Raw genomic sequence first — 19,226 nt, 5'->3', positions numbered from 1 at the left:
CTGATTTCTTATTGTTTGGATTGCGAATCACTACTACGGTGACATACGTTGTCTTTGACTACTGTACAAGAGCTAAGCACTACTACTATTAAAAAAAAAAAAAATTCCTTCAGTAGCACCTTAAAGACCAACTAAGTTTTTATTTTGGTATGAGCTTTCGTGTGCATGCACACTTCTTCAGATCACTTCTGTTTCTAGTGTATCTGAAGAAGTGTGCATGCACACGAAAGCTCATACCAAAATAAAAGGACCTTGACTACTGCATGCTACTTATGCACATGGATGGTGGTGATGAAATAGAAAAGCAGACAAATGCTTTTTTAATAATAAAAAAGCTGAAGGTTCTGTTTTAACCAGTGCTGGTTCTGCATTCACATTGGGCAAAAGAATCACAACCAACCCAAAGTATGCATTGGGGGTTATTGTTTTTGTGGTTTTATATTGTGAACTACCCTGTGATCCTTGGATGAAGGTGTCAGGGACATGCCCAGCAGAGGAGAATCTCTAGAGGAGGAGGAATAGGCTGCACCTGAGTCACCAAGAAGTAGGAGGTGGAGCAAGCGATTAGAGCAGAGGTGGGGCAGCAGAAGGCAGGGAAGGATATCTGGCCTTGGGAGGGGTCAGAAGCCAGTCAAGTCAACTGACTCCAATGGTGAAGGATGAGTAGTGGAAGCCTGGACTGCTGTAAGCCTGTTATTGAGAAATAAACCTCAGCTACTTAAACTGCCAGCGTTCCGTGTCTTGTGTGGGATAAGTGCTAAACCTGACAGATGGACATCCTCATCATCAGTGCTTTTTTCAGGGGGTACTCAAGGGTTCGCGGTACTGGCACCTCTTTTTTGTTGTTTAAAAGTGTTTAAAAGTATGATGTTTACTGTAACAACTTCATGGTGTGTACCAGCACCTGTTTTTCTAGGGGGGGAAGCACTGGTCGTCATCATATGGTAGCAAAATAGAGATTGCTGTTGTTTAGAATGTGGTAGGGAACTTTTAGTCAAACTTCCCCACCACATACTAAACAACAGTGATCCCTATTTTGCTACCATAGGTGGGTTTCTATATGAACTTACCAGATCTGCACAGACTAAGGCACAGAGTGGAACTTAAGCTATCCCCTAAGTATAAGCTTTTATATTTCCCATAAAAGAAAGAGATAGATGATTAGATAGATAGATAGATAGATAGATAGATAGATAGATAGATAGATGATAGATAGATAGATAGATAGATAGATAGATAGATAGATAGAGCTTTTAAAAATGCATATTAAAAATGTAAACTTCCATACTGATTTGGTAGATCAATGTCAAAACATGCCAGAACCGGGTGGCCACATGCAATAGTTATACTGTAAATAAACTGTTTCAACAATGCCTAATAGGTTGCAAATTGTAACTTTATATTGTTGTCAATCAGGGGATTGGCCACCTGAGGCCACAGTGCTGTGATTCTTAGTTCTGAGACTGAGCTATGGGCAAGGGAGGACTAATGAGACAAAAGCAGAAATGCTGGCAATGACACTGGCAGAGCAGTCAATGAACCACATTTGCTAAGGAGATGTCTCTTAATGGACAGGAACGCTGGAAGCAGGGGGCAATTGGCAAGATTCAGCGGGGCAGCTTGCGCAACTCATATTTCTTTCTACATCTGATCAGAAATGCACGAGAGGATACTGCTCACAAGCAGCCCAACTAACCTCAGACATCTTAACCAGGAAATGCTGCTTCTTTAAAAGGTAGTGTTTCCTATTCTGCTTTCTTTGTTGGGCACAACAATGGGTTGGAAGTAGTTAGTTACAAGTAGTCCCCACTGAAATAAGAGCAAATTAATGTAGTTGTGATAAACTTTTCGCACTGAAAATCAATGGCGCCTAAGTTCAGCTAACACAGTCTGGATCCTAACCAGTCTGAAAAAATTTGCTGCCAGAAAGAATCCTTGAAGAACCAATTTCCCTTTCACTCATAAAAAGACATTTCAATCTGAGCTGCACTGCAGCAATTCAATAGAGGTACACTTAAAGCACATTGAAGCCATGGGCTTCTGCAGGCTTATTTTTTTTACGGATTTTGTAACCTTTGCAGGCTCTTCTGTTCTCTCCATTCATCTTTTAGTTTTGCAGGTTACCTTACATCCAACTTTCCCCAAAGAGTGAGAACTTTCATTTTATGAATGCTTTACTGTATAGCCATTATTCACAGGAACAGCGGGTGCTAAGAATGTCACTCCAGTCTTTATGGGTTGTGTACATTTTTTTTTAATGGAGAGGAAAATTTTGTGCCTTGCTGCTTCTGAAGAAGAGTGCAAGTGTTTATTTTGCCAAGTGGTAACTTTACATCAGGGGTAGGGAACCTGTGGCCTTCATGATTGGTTGTGGTGGCTGATGGGAGTTGGAGTCCCATCTGGTGGGTCGCAGGTTCCTATTCTGCACAATCATTTATGTGTGGGGCCTTCTCCTCCTCCTCCTCTCCCCACCCGCAAACACAGTGCAACCAGTGTTGGTTGTAGCTTCCACTGAGGGTGGGGAGAGGGTTTTTTCATCAGGCCCACAATAACAAAAGCAAGATGCATGATGTAGTTGCAGTCTTGATTAGGAGCTTCCCCTATCAACTATTTACCATTTAAAAAAAAACACCAAATAGATCTTAAAATGATGAGTGTTGCATTTTAGTACCACATGTGGTTTGGGCTCAAAGCAGAAATGTAGCCAGGAGATTAGAGAGACGTTTGCATGATCAAAATGGTGGGGGGGGGGAGAGAATCAACACCTTGGCTCCCAGAAAATTACCGAGAGAGAAATGAGTCTCGAACAACATCTGTATTGATTGCAGAGGGCATTTCTTCCTTGATTGCTGCTGTGAGGCGTCACTATTGCAACAACAAGGGACATTCACCCCATAAATGCAATTACCACAAAAGTTTTGTCTTTACTTAAAAATCTGTCAAGCTGTTTTGCCCTTGCTCTTTCAAACACCCACTTAGTCATTTTCTCCCACTGAGAGACAATCCCACTCCAGAGAGCTCTAGCGGCAGAAACCTTGTTACCGGAACCTTAAATCAGTTCAGTTTCATTTGCTGGCAATGGGGGAAATCCACTTCCCTTTCCCGGATGTTGCCACTGCAGGATGGCTTCATTTGCTCCCCTCTGCCTGCGCCTCATCACCGAGGGACAGGGGAGGATTCGACCCTGTTCACATTTCAAGCTGAACTTATCTGTGATTTCCCAAACAAGAGGTGGACTAAAACATAACTATCCTTCAAGATTCACACGTATCTGAGTCATGTGCTCTGCATGTACTAAAATGTGCATATAAATGCATAATTGTTGCCATCCATCTAGCTTGAGAGACAATGGAGTGCATCTCCAGGGGTGAAATCAAGCAGTTGTGTTTGCAGCACCAAAGCGACCTCTCCGGGGTACAAGCCTGGGAAGTGTGTGTGGAGGGTCATCGACTCCTCACTGATGTGGTCCAAAGGAAAGTGGAGCAATATGTTTTTGCACCAGCATGGCTGTAGAAGGTGCTGGAACTAAGCGTACAAGGTAAGGTTACCAGATTTTTTTCAATGAATCCGGGGACACTTTTCAACTTCTTATTAAATAGATGGATTTTGTCAGGGGACTGATTTGTAAATCCGGGGACTGTCCCTGGTAAACGGGGACGTCTGGTAACCTTAGTACAAGGCACTATCCAACTGTCTTAGGGACTCCTCTCTGGATGTGTGTAGGGTTTACTCCTTAGCCTTTTCTCCTCCCAAATATATCCTACAAGGCAACAGAGGTTAGGATCAGAGGTTTCCTTCTCCTAGATTGCCTACCTTCCCAGGTTGACGAACCCTAACTGCCCCTTCTCTCTACAGCACATGCAGAAACCACCTTCTTGACCGTTGGACCCACTATTTGTCTTGTCTGGTCAATCTGCCAGAGCCTGTCTTTGCAAGCAGGGGAAATTCCTAACTCACCAAGGGTTTGGGACCCATCGGCTACCCTCACCTGGTTTAACTGGTAGCTTCTAAGAGCCACAGGTGAGAACTGAGTGCAGGATGGAGACCAAAGGTAGACAAACAACTCCAGAAGGAGTACAACATGTCTCTCACCAGAGGTACTACCCCCTCCCCTAACACACCATACTCCTCAAATGCATATATTAGTGAAGAGTATGGACAAGCAACACTAAATGCCTTCCTTCTAGCTGAAGCTAGGTGGGATTCTGTGAGGCAGGAACAACCGAAAGCCTTCCTCTGTGTGACGTCAGTGATTGACTTTAAAGGCCTCCTGAGCTCTAGGATCTAAAGTATCCTGGATCCAAGCTTTTCAAGGCCTTGTATATTAATTTGAGGATGAGGCATATACTCTCTGTGGGGACTTGCACACAGAAAAAGACTGCAGAGACATGTTTTACAACAGATGAAGCAGGAGACATGGGAAAGATGGCAACTCTGATGCTTGTAACAATTCATTCTTCCGAAGGAAAAAAAAATCTTGTGTGCAAAATGCTTTGCCAGTTGAGTTCCTTTATATTCAGGCACTTCTGCTTTTTAAGAAGCCATTTTCGAAAGTCAAAAGAGTGATACATCCTTCAGGCAGTGTTTTGAAATGTAAAAGCACAGCTCGTGAGTCAAGCTGTTGGAAACAGTTTGTGTGTGTCTGCTTTGTGCTTTCGGTTTGGCTCTTCCAAATTTGCTCTGCCTCCAAAATCTGAAAGTTAAGGGTTGAAACTAAGGGTAAGGTAAAGGGACCGCTGACCATTAGGTCCAGTCGTGACCGACTCTGGGGTTGTGGCGCTCATCTCGTGTTATTGGCCGAGGGAACCTGCGTACAGCTTCCAGGTCATGTGGCCAGCATGACAAAGCCGCTTCTGGCGAACCAGAGCAGCACACGGAAACGCCGTTTACCTTCCCGCTGCCCGCTGTAGCGGTACCTATTTATCTACTTGCACTTTGACGTGCTTTCAAACTGCTAGGTTGGCCAGAGCAGGGACCGAGCAACAGGAGCTCACCCCGTCGTGGGAATTTGAAACGCCGACCTTCTGATCGGCAAGCCCTAGGCTCTGTGGTTTAACCCACAGCGCCACCCGCATCCCTGAAACTAAGGGTACTCATGCTGAAATGTGTGTTGCCTTAACTGTAGTCATTTGAGGAGTGCTTGCTTCCCTGCTCCCCCTTTCTTGCTCCCCTGCTCCCCCTTTCTTGTATGATTAGCTGCAAGAGAATTTTCATCTGCTGTAGTGCCTGGTGCCCACTGAGACAAGCAGGTGGAAAGCAGAGACACAAACAGTAGGTGGAGCCAACCCACCTTGGTTTTTCTTCCATCCTACTCCCTGATGAGTTCTACAAAGGCAACACTGAGACTAAGGAGGACTCCAGCAAGAAGGCAGACTGGTAGGGGCTGAACTAAGGGCAGACTCAGATTGGCATGGTAGCGCTCCATTGGTCCTAATGGACCAAACTCCGCTGCCCATCTGTATTGGCATACCACTGGCTTTTGAAGACACATCTATTCATACAGGCATTTCCCCAATTCCACAACCTGGGTCTTTTAATGTTTTTGTTTCAATTGGATTTTTTTTTGGAGGGGGGTGGTATTTTGATTATGGTTGCTTTGATTTTTAATTGGATTTTTCATGTGTGTTTTTATTATGAATGTTTCTATTTTAATATTTGTGCAGTTGATCTTTATACTTGTAGAGCACTTAAGAGAGCTGAAGAACATACAGAGACTTCTGGAAATAACCTCTAAAAGGGGGGGGGAGTGATGCACCTGTAATGTGGCTGTCATGTATGGCGCCCGTCAGTGTGACATTCTGGCAACAGTTTGTAACTGTCCAGGTCAAGAGAACCACCAATGTGCCTCCCCTATGCATAGATGACCCTCACCCCACCAATCTGAGGGCAGCACCCATCACAGTTCCTCACATGGAACAAACGACTCCCTAAAAAGCAGTCAGGAACACAGTACACACCTAGCATTGCTGCAATATGCAAGCTCTTGTGTCACACACATACCTGGGCATTTTGCCAGCATATTTGGAGTTCTTTGTTTTGCTCATTCTTCCTTCAGTAGATCAGAAATGATATCTTTAAATGCCACACACACACACACACACACACACACACACACACACACACAATTTTAAAAGCTAGGTTCTCTAGAACAGTCCTTTCCATCCATAGCCACTCGGTGCTTGAATTCTGTAAACAGAATAGGAAATGACAGGAACTGGCAGGTCTGTAGCGAACACTCAACACTTGGCCACCCGGTCCCTCTTCCATCTCGGCTCCATTAAGGAGGTCCTTTTTCCATCTCGTTACCCTCCTGAATGACACATAGTGCTGCGCTATGCCAAAATCCTCATTTCCCTTATCGTAGCTAACATTAACAAGATGACAGCATGGTATTTTTAAAGAGATCTAAATATTTGATTAAGGGCAGAAGGAGATTTGAACATAATGTCCACGGGGATGGATCAGAGGGGGCGTGTTGGAGTAGGATAGAGTTTTCTGAAAGATAAGGTCAACTATTCAAATTATATATTACACATGATGCACCCTCACATTGTAGAAATGTTATTGTTGGCTAAAAATATTTCTGGACAGATAGAAGGCAAAAAAAAGGCCTGGTCTTATGGCGTCCACCTCCATGCTTCTTGAGAACCAGTGTTGTGGAGTAGACAGCATGTGGGACTTGCAGTGGAAAGACCTGCGTTCAAGTCCTTGCAGAGTGATTATGTTCCCTGGGCAAGCTTAGGTCAATTATTCTCTCAGCCTAGGTCCATCTCATAGGATTGTTGTGATGTTCTGTGTGGGACTGATGGGACCTTGGTCCAAAACACCTGATGGGCACCAAGTTGGGGAAGGCTGGTCTAGACCAGGCATCCCCAAACTGCGGCCCTCCAGATGTTTTGGCCTACAACTCCCATGATCCCTAGCTAACAGGACCAGTGGTCGGGGATGATGGGAATTGTAGTCCAAAACATCTAGAGGGCTGAAGTTTGGAGGTGCCTGGTCTAGACCTTCCATCACAAGCCTCAAAAGAGAGGGAGCATGGTGAAGCTCCACCAATCATGGAGCCACAATTTCTTGTATGGCTATGACAGAGAGAAAGACACCCCCCCAATAGGCCAATCTGAAAGGCTGGAGAGATTGATATGGGGCCATGTAATTTAAGGTGTCCTGGCCTGGAGTTCCCAGTAAATTAAAGTTTATTGTTAGTAGCTAAACCAACCAAAGCTATAACACATATCGTCATCCTTCCGTCCTCCTGCTGCCGCCACACACAGATCTCACATTTTCTTTGCTCTTTGCATTTTTCCTGACCGTATACAGTCCCAGTTACATAGAGGGCAACCTGTAATCTGGGCATTTTAAAAAATAAAAAAATCAGCTTCTATAGCCCACCTTTCAGCTAAATGCACATATAATCCAGTTTCAAAACAGACAACATAAAAACACAAATCAAATCCAGCACCAGGTTAATGGCTGCAGCAGATCAACAGAGCACAGCAGGGTGGGGAAGTATAATTGTAAAAGCCACAGAGCAGCAGTAACAATCATTTCAAAGCGTGGGCCAATAAAACCATTTGAAGCAAAGTGTGTATACTGTACGTGGACAGGGAATGATGCAGCCATATTCAACCTCATTTTTATATAATCATTTCCACCAGGAAATGCCCTGATTTTCATTGCAGAAATGTTGGGGGGTATGGAGCTATGCAACCCCTGAGCCGTTTGAAGGCAATCCTGTATAGGGAAGTGGTTTTTTAATCTTTAATGTTTCATTATGTTTTATGTATGTTGGAAGCCACGCAGAGTGTCTGGGGTAACCCAGTAAGGTGTGTGGGGTATAAATAGTAAAATTATCATTATGGAATGGGACATCCCTATTTTCATCGGAGATGTTTCCAGGAGATGCTGTTTCAATTTTGCACCTTCTGTTCTACGGCTGAGCTAAAGCCCTTCTGATCTCACATGATCTGCCTCTTACTCCAGGACTTCCCCAACAGAGGGCAGACCTACCCAGTTTTGGAAAGCAGCCTGAACAAGGATGCCTAAAAGCGGCTTTTGTAGCTACTAATGAAGTTTGTTTCTTCTACCTTTTCTTGTGTGACGGACGCTGCAGAAATGACTATGCCAATACATTTGGGTTGGTTTTAAGAAGCACCACCCAAGTTCGATATTTTTGCTTTCGAAGCTCAAGTTCGATATTTTTGCTTTCGAAGCTCTTCTAGAGTTGGGCACTGGAAGGGTGCAATATAAATTCAATGACAAATAAATAAAAGAATAGTAATAATACTAAATAGGAGTAATTGGCTATTAAACAAATTCTTTTTTTAAACGGATTACTTAAAAGCAATGAAAATAGTTTGGAAGGCAAGGACTGCCGTCTAGCCACTGGTTGGAAGTTTTTGTGCCAATAAACCTTTCCCGCCTATAGAACAAATATCTATTATTTGTAGCAGCTTGACATGGCACATGTTAGGCTGTGCCATGTGCAATTTATTACTTCCTGCCTTATTCTAACAAAGACTAGAAGCTGCGCAAATTAGACTAGTCCTCAAAAGTGACCCGTAGGCCTTGTTATTTAATGCTTTTACTTTTTTTTTAAAAAAAAAGTTATTTGCTTCCCTTTTATTTCTGTGGCTCAGGGGAAATACAGTAAGTCGTTTGAGACCAGATTTTCTTCAAATGTGATTTTTGTTTTTAAGTGTTGAAGCGCCATCTAGCGGATCCTGGTTAGATGTGTGGAGTTTTGACCAAGTCTATGTACAGACATATATCATTTGACCTGCAAGTTGTTTGTAGAAGCAAACATGCTGCATTTTGTCCAGATAAACTATCTTCTTACCGAGCCTATCTTTCATTTCATTTCACTTTTAATTTGTGTACCGCCTTTCTGTATACGCAAGGTGCTTTATAGCAACAAAATATACAACACACACCTTACGACGATCAGATCCAATAGAAGAAAGTCATACTAAAACATAACTTTAAAATAACTTGAATCTGTCCTTCAACTCTAATAAAGCACCTTGCTTGCCTAGATGCAGGATACAGGGGGCAGGGATGTAGAACCTAGCCATCTGTGCAACCATAAATTTTGTTTTCACTGCTCTGCCCGCCACTGGCATGTGGTCCTCTATAATGTTGTCCAAAAGGAAACACATGCCACAGTGACAAAGGTTCCCCATCCCTGCTCTATAGCATAAGACATTGCTGGGTGTGCTACCAACTGACCGCAACCTTGTGACATCATTAAACCACTTCTTTCCAAAGTCCTTTTTTTCCCAAAATTTTGAATTTCGTATTAAATTTATTTAAGAAAAACAAATATATTAAATGAACACACACACACCTACACAGCTTTTTTAACTAAGGCCGACAACCTATCGGAAGCATGGTGAGGAGCAATGAAGAGACCAGTTTTTCTTGCTCGTTGCTCTTGTCAAATCTAACACAAATTCACACTCAAACTGCAAGATTGGGAAGACAAACATTGCCAGAAGGCGACCCGCACGGAGCTACCACACAAAATTAATGTGGGGCTCAGTCCTCAATACTTCCATATGTTGCTTAGACACTAGAAGATAAAGCTGAGGGAAGTGAAGAATTAATGTGGTGAGACTTTTTGAAGTGCTTTATTTCACTCCCTGCCAGTTGCACAAATGTGCATTAGCACAGTCATTAGAGTAAATATATACTGTTCGGATTTAGCCCAAGAACACTTGTTAATTTGTTTTTCTTTTAAAAACAGAGATTATCCCAGTGAGAAACCAATGCATTTAGAACTGGGTACATCAAAACAGCCCTAACCAAGCTGAAGAGCTCTCTCTCTTAATGGAGTTTCACTTAAATTCCATTATTTCACAGAAAAGCAGGCAGTTTTTTGAAGCGTTTGCCTCTGCTGTCATTGAAACAAAATGATTGGGGGGGGGCAAAGCCAACATATCTGGAGTGGTACATATGGAATACAAAGGCTGTCTTAATATACTTGTAGCAACTTAGTGGGGGCAGCCACTCCTCGGAGCTCATAAAGGTGATCCCACACACACAAGGTGAGCTCAGGTGGAAGTTTCTTGAGTTCCACTACCAGAAGCAAATAATACTTGAACAGCTCAGCTTCACAACACTGCCCCCCCAAAGATTTCACCGGGCGCTGCTTGCAATTTTTAAACAACCTTTATAGCTGTAATAGGAGTGGAGACTCTTTTTCTTCTGAAGAGATTTGAAGGCTGCCGCGAATTGTGGGTTTCCCACATGGACAGCGCCTACATCAAAATATAGCTTTCTCTCTAAGCCACTCATTCCTCTTGCACATGTACAGAGAAATTCAGAGGTCTGGAAAGGAGTTGACTGCAGTATTGGGAGACCAAATAATGCCAAAGACTGCCTGAAATTAAGATTCCCCTCCCCAGTCTATAAACTCAGGTTGCTGGCTCCCAGTATGTTTCCAAGCAAAATTCGAAGTCTTGCTGCAGACCTTTAAATCCCTAAATGGCCTCGGCCCTGTATACCTGAAGGAGCGATTCCACCCCCATCGTTCAGCCTGGACACGGAGATCCGGCACCGAGGGCCTTCAAGCAGCTCCCTCACTGCAAGAAGTGAGGTGACAGGGAACCAGGCAGAGTGCCTTCTTGGCAGTGGCGCCCACCCTTTGGAAAGCCCATTCCATCAGATGTCAAGGAGATACGGAACTATACAACTTTTAGAAGACATCTGAATGCAGCCCTGTAAAGGGAAGATTTTAGAGTGGCTGGGGCAACCCAGTCAGATAGGCGGGTATGTGATGAAGAAGTCGATAAAAAGAAAAATGCCATGAAAGCAAAGATTCTGAAACTGTCAGCCCCGTGCCACATTTCTAATTTGACCTGGCGCAAGTACAGACTCACAGAATGCACTCAACCCTGTGTTGAAGATGTTCTGGAAGCTCTACGGACACCATCTTGGTAGTCGAGATAACCCTGCAATTAATTGGTAGCTTTTACAAGAGTGAGCTCATATATGATTATTATAGTCACTTGCTTTGATATATGCTAATTGGCTTGCTTTTATGTGGGCCCTGGAATGCTGGGCTCTCGGCCCAGAGAGGGGAGATATCAGTAAGCCTTGGATCGTTGCCACCTATGCCCTCATGGGTCAGGAGGAGGTTCTGGCCAAACTGATGTATGCTGTCCTCCATATAAGCAATGGTTAACATATTAGTGCTTGGTGGGAAAGTCATCACAACCTCTCACTGCTGCGGTGTCCATCCCATGTCTGTAAAGGCAGTGAGGCTTTGCAGGTTGTGCTGTACATCTTCACCCTTCTTTTAACAGAGCATTAGAGCTGGCCATTCCAGCATTTTTGACAACCTTCTTTGGCATCCCTGCATCAAACCACTCACACAGACCCTCGTCTGGGTCTGTGGATCAGAACAACTGCTGTGGATTATTGTCCCTGAGAGAATAGATGGAAACAAAGACAGACACAAACACACACATCAAAACGATGTCGGTTATTTTAATCCTCCCAGCTGTGACAAAGCCTATACAGGAATTTCAAAACACTAGTAGGAAGCACAAAGTTGTGCATATAACTAACAGTACAGATGCTATACCATTTCCAATCTACATCCACTTTTCACTTTAGAAGAACTGTGCTCCGAAATTCAACAGCTGTGGATTACATTATGTACATGATTCTCTGTAAAACAAAACAACAACAACAACACAACACTAAAATCAATGTGGTTTTTTTGTTCGGAGTCGCCGCTTGATGATTTCGTGATCACTTTCCTTTTGATCCATCACAATCTGAAAAGGAATTTAAGGAACTGCTGTTAACAGATCAAGTGAATAACTACTGGACTAAAGTAAGTAAAACTTTTCTAAGAACTTTTTTGGAACGGTATAGAAGTGTGAGATCAGTGGCCAGGAATCTCCAGTCTTCAGAGTGTTTTCCGTGATTGAGGGGCTGTGTGCCTGGACAGCTTACTCTCCGGGACAAATGGCTTTGCTGTCTCAGTAACTGCATTCCTATGCTCATGATAAAGCTTCTTGAACCCCTCCCACAAGTTAGTTGACCAAGTCATATAGAAATGAACATCTTACACTCTGTCCCATTTGGGCTGACCAGGAATCTGAACTCATGGTGAACTACTCAGACCAGGCATTGGCACACCTCAGGGTTCTACAAGCCCTGAAGTTAACCAATCAGAGACAGCTACAAAATAGCAGCTCAGGAAAGAGGATGTACACTAAGAAACTAGGAACAGGGTACCTACAGTATGAGGCACATCCTAATCTCAGGAATCGTGTTCAGAATCAGAACTGGGCTCATAACCCTTTCACAACAAAATCCACTCCTGCCCCTTGCCCCAAAATCCACTTCGTTTCAATAGCCTAATTTAGAGAGGAAGACACCTCTCAGTTGTTGCCATTGTCGACCACATGGGAATCAGAAGCCCTCCTGGAAACCCTAGCTGAAACAGATTTGCCCTTGGTAACAAGTCCTTACTACAATTCTATGTGTGTTTACTTCGGATTAAGTCCCAGTGGACCTTAGCAGATATGCATAAAGTCACAGCTTGATGGCAGGAGAAGGAGGAGAGCTTCTGTCATAAAATGAAATGTGTTTGTTCTGCCATACTGCCAGTAGATTAAGCTAGCATATTTGCTTAATGCAGCTTCCAATAGCAGCATGCATAGGGAAAGAGGGTTAAACACAGCCTAAATCCGTTACGTCTATCTGTGCTATATAATAGTGTCCAGTTGGCTGCCAGCTCATTTCCAGGGCTGATTCAAGGCATGTTCACATTAGTTGGCCCTAAATGACTTGGACCCACTATGTGAAAGACTTCCTCCCTACAGAACTTCACGGGTATTAAGATCAACGAAGGCAGCCCTGTTGGCTGTTCTACACTCTCAGGTGCTTGGAGGTAGCCCGTTCTCTGTGGCAGCCCCTAAGCTGTGGAGCTCGTGCATCTGGTACCTTCAACAGTAGACACAAACTTTACCCTGGCCTTTGACACAAGATTTAACTGTCTAGGACCCACCCTACCCCTACCCCTGCGACTGCAATTTGATTAAATCAATTTTTAATGTTGTCTTTTAAATTGTTCTGATATACCCCCACCCCAGGATCTTGGACGGAAGGAGAGATGATAAATTAATTTATCAGATGAGTTGTCCCCCAAGGGCGGCTTCCTTTAAAAAACTTTTTTCATGATATCGCTTACCACCTGTCCAGAGAACTCCATAGGGGAAGAAATATCCGTTGTGTACAGCCTGCGCTTCGCTCGCTTTGGCTTGCTATAGTTTTCTTTAATGGACTCAGGCTCCATAGATCTGGGCGATTTCATCGCTGCCATCAGTTTCTTGGCTGGAAGAGGCGTTTTGCAACATTTTACCCTTCTGTTATGTGCAAAACTGCACAAGTGCATCCCTTCCCCACAGGGGAAGCAGCATACCATATATCAAATGAACAGCAAATAAAAGTAGCAATTTTTTAAACAAAAATGTAATAGGAACCATTAGAAAGAAGTATAATGCAAATAAGTAAATATAAGGCAAGCACACCTTATTGCTTGTGCTGTTATTTTACCTAAGCCAGGCATGTCAAACCTGCGGCCCTCCAGATGTTTTGGCCTACAACTCCCATGATCCCTAGCTAGCAGGACCAGTGGTTGGGGAAGATGGGAATTGTAGTCCAAAACATCTGGAGGGCCGCAGGTTTGACATGCCTGACCTAAGCCATCACACTGATACCTTCCTCAAAAAGATACTCTCCTGCTGTCCGGTTTCACAAGCCAGGACCAAGACAACTGGGATGCATGTAGCAAAAATGGGCACAGTGTATAGTCTACCTTTCCTCCAAGGAGCTCAAGGTAGGATATGCGGTTCTTCTCCCCTCTCCCCCCTTTTAACCTGACAACAGCCCTGAAGAAGGTCAGGTTGAGAAAAAAGCAATTGTCAGGAGTCAGGTATCAGTCAGCAATAAAAATCACTGCCATCAGTGAAGTTAACTCTTTATTCAAAGAAACCAAAACAATGCAGGCTCCTATCAACCCTTCCCAATAGGTCTTATCCCAAAGAGACAGTTGTGAGGACAAAGTCCTCACCTTCCCACCACTGAGCCCCCCCCAGTTCATTTCCCAGCACCCTAAGGCTTTGTCATCTTGCCTCTCATTCATTTCTCTGCATGTTCTGAGAGGCCAGGGGAGAGGGGAGATGGTTGCAGCAGGAGTGGGGGCTTCCCTAGATTCTTCAGCAGCCTGCCTTATTGCTGTCTCCTGGCCCCCCTCCTCTCCTGCCTCTGAGTCTGGACTGCCCTCTGCCACAGCCTCTTCCTGCTCAGTAAACTCTGTTGCCTCTTCAGCTTCCAACGCCTCCTCTTCCCAGTCTTCTCCCTCTGACAACTCATCATCGTCCCACCACCACGCCCCTGGCTCCGAGCCTTCTTCCCCTGGGGGTTCCCCAGCTGGTGCCTCCCAGCACTCCTCTGCATCCATGATAGCAACTGCCCTAAGGTCACCTGCAAGATTCATCGCTGATTGGAGATTTGAACCCAGGTCTCCCCAGTCCTAGTCTCACACCCTAACCAATGTTTGACAATGTTGCAGCAAAGGGGCTGAAGCCATCTCCAAGTCCTTGCTCTGCAAGAGGATCAGAGTACAAGAGTGTCATTACAGCTCTAAGTGTGCCTCCCAGAAAATACTGCAAACAGGGGAAATGGAAGACAGATCCCCCAGACATGAAAATTCGGTTCTTCCCCCATGTGATTCAACGCAGGCTGTCTCCTTTAGAGTAGGCGTTACAGAAAACATTTAGGAGATGAAATAAATTAATCTCTGGTTTACTGTTTACCTTTGGACTGTAGGTTTGAAGAACTCTGAAAGAAATGGCCAACTTTCTGTAGTGCCCCACCCGCATTCCCAGGTGACTTTATAGCCGATGCAAGTTGTTTGCTTCTTAAGGGATAATCCTTTCTAGGAGAGCTGTCAGGAGCAGTCTGAAGGGACACAGAACATCACAACAGACACTTAGGATGGTAGGCTTAAGTGCAATTTGAAAGACTTGTGCTATCATATAACCAACTGCCTGCCTGCAAGCAAGCAGCTGATCTTCTGGAGGGAGGGACAGGATCCTGCTACAGTGTAATACAACTAATAAAGCTGAGGCCTTTATTATAAAAGTTATTTGCACAGGATTTTAAGGTAAAGCTTAACTACCCTCCAGAGGCCAGCGGGGGGCTTAAACTAATGATTTATGGGGTGCTGTTATGCCCCAATGGGATTTCCAAAACACTTTACATGTGTTCTGAGTACAGTCGTACCTCGGCTCCTAAACGTTCTGGCTCCCGAAGGATCGAAAACCAGGAGTGTTCCAGTTTTTTAATGTTCTTTTGGAAGTCGAACATCCAATGTGGCTTCCAATTGGCTGCAGGAGCTTCCTGCAGTCAATTGGAAGCCGCGCTTTGGTTTTTGAACATTTGGAAAGTCGAACGACTTCCAGAATGGATTCTGTTCGACTTCCAAGGTATGACTGTACAGGTGATGACCATTTTGCACACGTCCAATTGACGTGGGTCCTTTTGGACCCGCAAGAGGGTGGAATGGGATTACTCCGCCAATGCGTGCAGGGGCCAGAAATGGAACCTCCACGCAGTGGGCACGACCTGTAACAGCCCAAAACATTAGGAAGCACCTGCTAGTCAGAATGGTGATTTCATATTAAAGTGGACAATTGCATCATTCAAGTCATTGGATACAATCCTTCCCACACACACACACACACACACACACACACACACACACACACCTTTTTATTTTCTCTGGATAATGAACCGGACCAGGTACTAGCTGGGGATGTAGAATTCTTCTCACTTTCACTCTTCAGGAAGTCCTTAAAAACAAAGCAGCATGCTCAGCACCCAAGTACTATTTCTAAGAAGGGCAATTTAAGGAAAAAGAAAACTATTGTTTCTCAAAGGAAAAAGAAAACTATTGTTAGAAATCTAACTAAAAGCAATGCTCAGAAATTCATGAACTTGTTATACAACATTACTTAAACAAGAAGCATGCTTGGGAATGAAATGGAAAGACTGAAACTGCTGTTTTAATCCAGTTTCACCTAATTTCTTCTGTGTGTTAATTATGCAAAGAAATATAATATGTAAAGCAAAGTGAAAGGGCAACTTTTTAATAGCTACAGAAGTCAGTATGGCAGCATCTAGTATTGATAGCCAGCACATAGGCCAATGAGATGGGAATGTTTGCTTATGTGTAAAAGAATTAATGAATAGCTAGCATGATGCAGGTTGGTGGAATAATCGGGACCTTTTTGCAGGTTTCTGTCAAGCTGTTGACACCCTGTAGGTTCAGGATAAACCAAGGTTGAGGTAGCAAACACTATTTGATAAACTACTAAAATCCACAGACTATATAGCGGGGGCTTGCATGTCTAAATGGGAAGATGACTCCATCGCCACCACTCAAATAAAAACAGCCCTTTCATATTTTTTTTAGTTTTTGAATTTTAAAGTGCTGTCACCAATAAAGGCCAGCTTTATAATCCCAGTTCCTGAGCAAGTTTCTCAAAACTTGCAAGATAAAACAAACAAACAAACACCAAAACCATTTGATGCAGGAAATCCAACCCATTTTAGTAGAATTTACTTTCAGGTATAGATGCTTGAGACTGTAGCCCAAGTGCCTCATAGAATTAATTGACACAAGTTACTGGCAGGCTGATTTCAGTTGTTGTACATCTCCTGTTCTGAGTGACGAACAAGTACAGTAGAATAGCAGATTATCCGCAATAGGTAATAGGTGGTTGATGAGATGGGCTCTGGAAGCTGAATTTAGCTATGGTTTAGTTTCATTGAAGTGTTACGACGCAACACATGAAATATGAAGAACTAATACTGCTGTCATCTACACATACATCTAGAGCATAAAGCTCAAAGAGATCCAGTACCTGACTGAGACCATCAGAAGTGCATTTACTCCTAACTCTGCTTTTCCAGCATCTTGAGAGTGTATTTGTCTTGAAGAAAAATAGTTGAGGAGCAGTTATTTTTCCAGTGAACTCACCTCCTCCAAATATTCATGAATTCATGTGGTCCGTTCTGCAGCACTCTTCTGAAGTTTTAACACCAGCCGTTAAAAGTATCCAAAAGTATCTGCCACAGATAGTGATCCAAAAGGACCACACGCTGCTCTCCTTAGCAAAAAGCTACCATTAGTGTGAAAATTAATTATGAATTGGCCGACTCTTATGTGGAAAGGAAGGCCAGTGTGATATTTTATGGGCACAACCTGACGCACACTTCTACCACTGGCAATGATATACTGATTGGAAGGCTGCCAATAATCAGAGTACAGGCTGCATTCAGCTAGAAAGCCAATCTAAAAGTAAAATTCAAATTCCCTGGGCTGTGACCTTCTCTGCCTGGGAAATACAGAGATGTCCTCTATGCATTGGCTTGTGCTGCCTTTGCTTAGATGACAGCAACTGACTAGGAGACGGAATTTATGTTTCCGGCTGTGAACAGTCCAGAGGGGCAACTAAAATATGATTAAAACACAACAAAGCTTCTTGCGGCACCTTAAAGAATAACAATGTATTCTGACATAAAGGTTTCATGCCCACTTCATCAAATGGGTTTGTTAGCTTTTTAATGTGTTTAGGATTGAAACTTTGGGGGATTTTTTAAATCAATATTTTAAGTACTACAGTCGTACCTTGGGAGTCAAACGTTCCGACTCCCAAACGATCGAAAACCAGAAGTGAGTGTTCTGGTTTTCCATCTTTTTTTAGAAGCCGAACGCCTGGCGCAGCTTCCACTATTGTTTCCAGCACGCCTGTGCTATCGGGAGCCAATCAGAAGCTGCACCTTGGTTTCTGAATGTTTCAGAAGTTGAACGGATTCTGTTCGACTTCCAAGGTACAACTGTATTTACAGTGGTATGTGCACGCACCCTGAACAACATTAAACAATCTCATGACTAAATACCTCATCCATGGCACTGCTCTTCCTTTTCCTTGCCTTGGGGACTTTTATGGTCACTGTGGCAGAATTCCCCTGATGCTTCACTTCCATCTTATTGGGCTGCAGAGGTGTGAACTGAATCTCCATTTCAGGTTTTGGAAATCGACTGGCTTGGCTGCTCTCTGAAGATACTTCACAAGAATCCAGGATGGTGTCTGACTGGTCCTACAGTTGGAGTAAAGCAGCGTAAATCAGAAAGAAGAGAGAACAAAAACCACATGGGTTCAGAGTGACAGGTGGCAAGGCAAGAAGTTCCACACAAGGGAACCCGAGGGAAAAAGAGAGATTGGAGGATGGAGGCCTACCGGAATATGCATGAATAAAAGATTCCATTGTAAGATGCTAAAACGTTAAATTACCAGTTTATAGTCACAAAGGTTGTCCATCTTGATTTCTGCTTCTTCTTTTGGAATGGGTGGCATAGTTGTAGATTTCTCAGAACTAACTCGTCTTACATTGTTTGTAATGCCGTCTCTAGATTCTGTAGCTGTAGTTTTGCAATCCTTTTAAAAGACAAAAAGAAAAGAAAAGCACTGTGTTTCACTATATTTATCAAGAAATGAATGGTCAAGCACAGGTTAAAGTGCACTACATTAGATTCCACTCTTTTATAGAAAAACAAGCTAATCCAGCTGCAACGTACATTCAATGTGGATGTTTCAGTGCACAATTCTGTTCGTTTAAAAAAGGAGTCCAAAATATTTTTGAAAACCCACATGCAAATCATATTTGTCACACTGAATATGTGAAAAGAAATCCCTGACAATTAAAAAGCCAGCTTGTATTGCACACACAGTATTTTTCGCTCCATAAGATGCACTTTTTCCCTCCTTTAAAAGTAAGAGGAGATTCTGTGCATCTTATGGAGCAAATGCGTGGTCCCTGGAGCCGAGTTGCCCAGGAGCGAAAAGCAGATTGTTCCCAAGAGGGAAAGAGGAAGCCGCTCAGCAGCTGATTGCAAGAGATCAGGGAGGGAGATAAGGGAAGCTAGCTCCCTTCCAGCCCCGCCCCCTTGCCCAGGCCTCCATTGTTGAATGTTCTGCAGAGGCAGGCTGTTTGTTTCCTCAGCAACATGTGACTGGCTGATTAGATTATCAGAAGCTGCAGAACTGTGAGCTGAGCAGGATTTTTTCCCTTTGCAAAGTAAACTCAACAACTTTGCACTGATCCTTTAAAAAATGGGGCTTTTCCTCTTTGCAAAAGTA

At 43.6% G+C, this 19,226-nt stretch overlaps 1 protein-coding gene across 2 annotated transcripts in view; it reads right to left on the bottom strand.

Moving 5' to 3' along the window:
* Positions 1-11,470: 11,470 nt before the first annotated feature.
* Positions 11,471-19,226, bottom strand: part of KIF20B (kinesin family member 20B) — a 38,837-nt gene continuing 31,081 nt past the window's right edge. The window contains exons 28-34 of one of the 2 annotated variants that reach the window (XM_088670325.1): positions 18,381-18,524; positions 17,986-18,186; positions 16,947-17,015; positions 15,789-15,872; positions 14,835-14,979; positions 13,208-13,350; positions 11,471-11,783 (exon numbers count right to left, since the gene is read on the bottom strand). In XM_088670325.1, coding sequence (XP_088526451.1) covers positions 11,712-11,783; positions 13,208-13,350; positions 14,835-14,979; positions 15,789-15,872; positions 16,947-17,015; positions 17,986-18,186; positions 18,381-18,524 — 858 coding nt within the window. In that variant the 3' untranslated portion in view covers positions 11,471-11,711. The remainder of the gene's footprint in view (positions 11,784-13,207; positions 13,351-14,834; positions 14,980-15,788; positions 15,873-16,946; positions 17,016-17,985; positions 18,187-18,380; positions 18,525-19,226) is intronic. The other variant, XM_035138399.3, reaches the window with a different exon arrangement.

This window comes from Zootoca vivipara, chromosome 5 (assembly GCF_965207765.1).
Source record: "Zootoca vivipara chromosome 5, rZooViv2.hap1.1, whole genome shotgun sequence".
Taxonomy (NCBI): domain Eukaryota; kingdom Metazoa; phylum Chordata; class Lepidosauria; order Squamata; family Lacertidae; genus Zootoca; species Zootoca vivipara.
The sequence above is the reverse complement of the archived record's forward strand: the minus strand, read 5'-3'. Positions and strand labels throughout refer to the sequence as shown.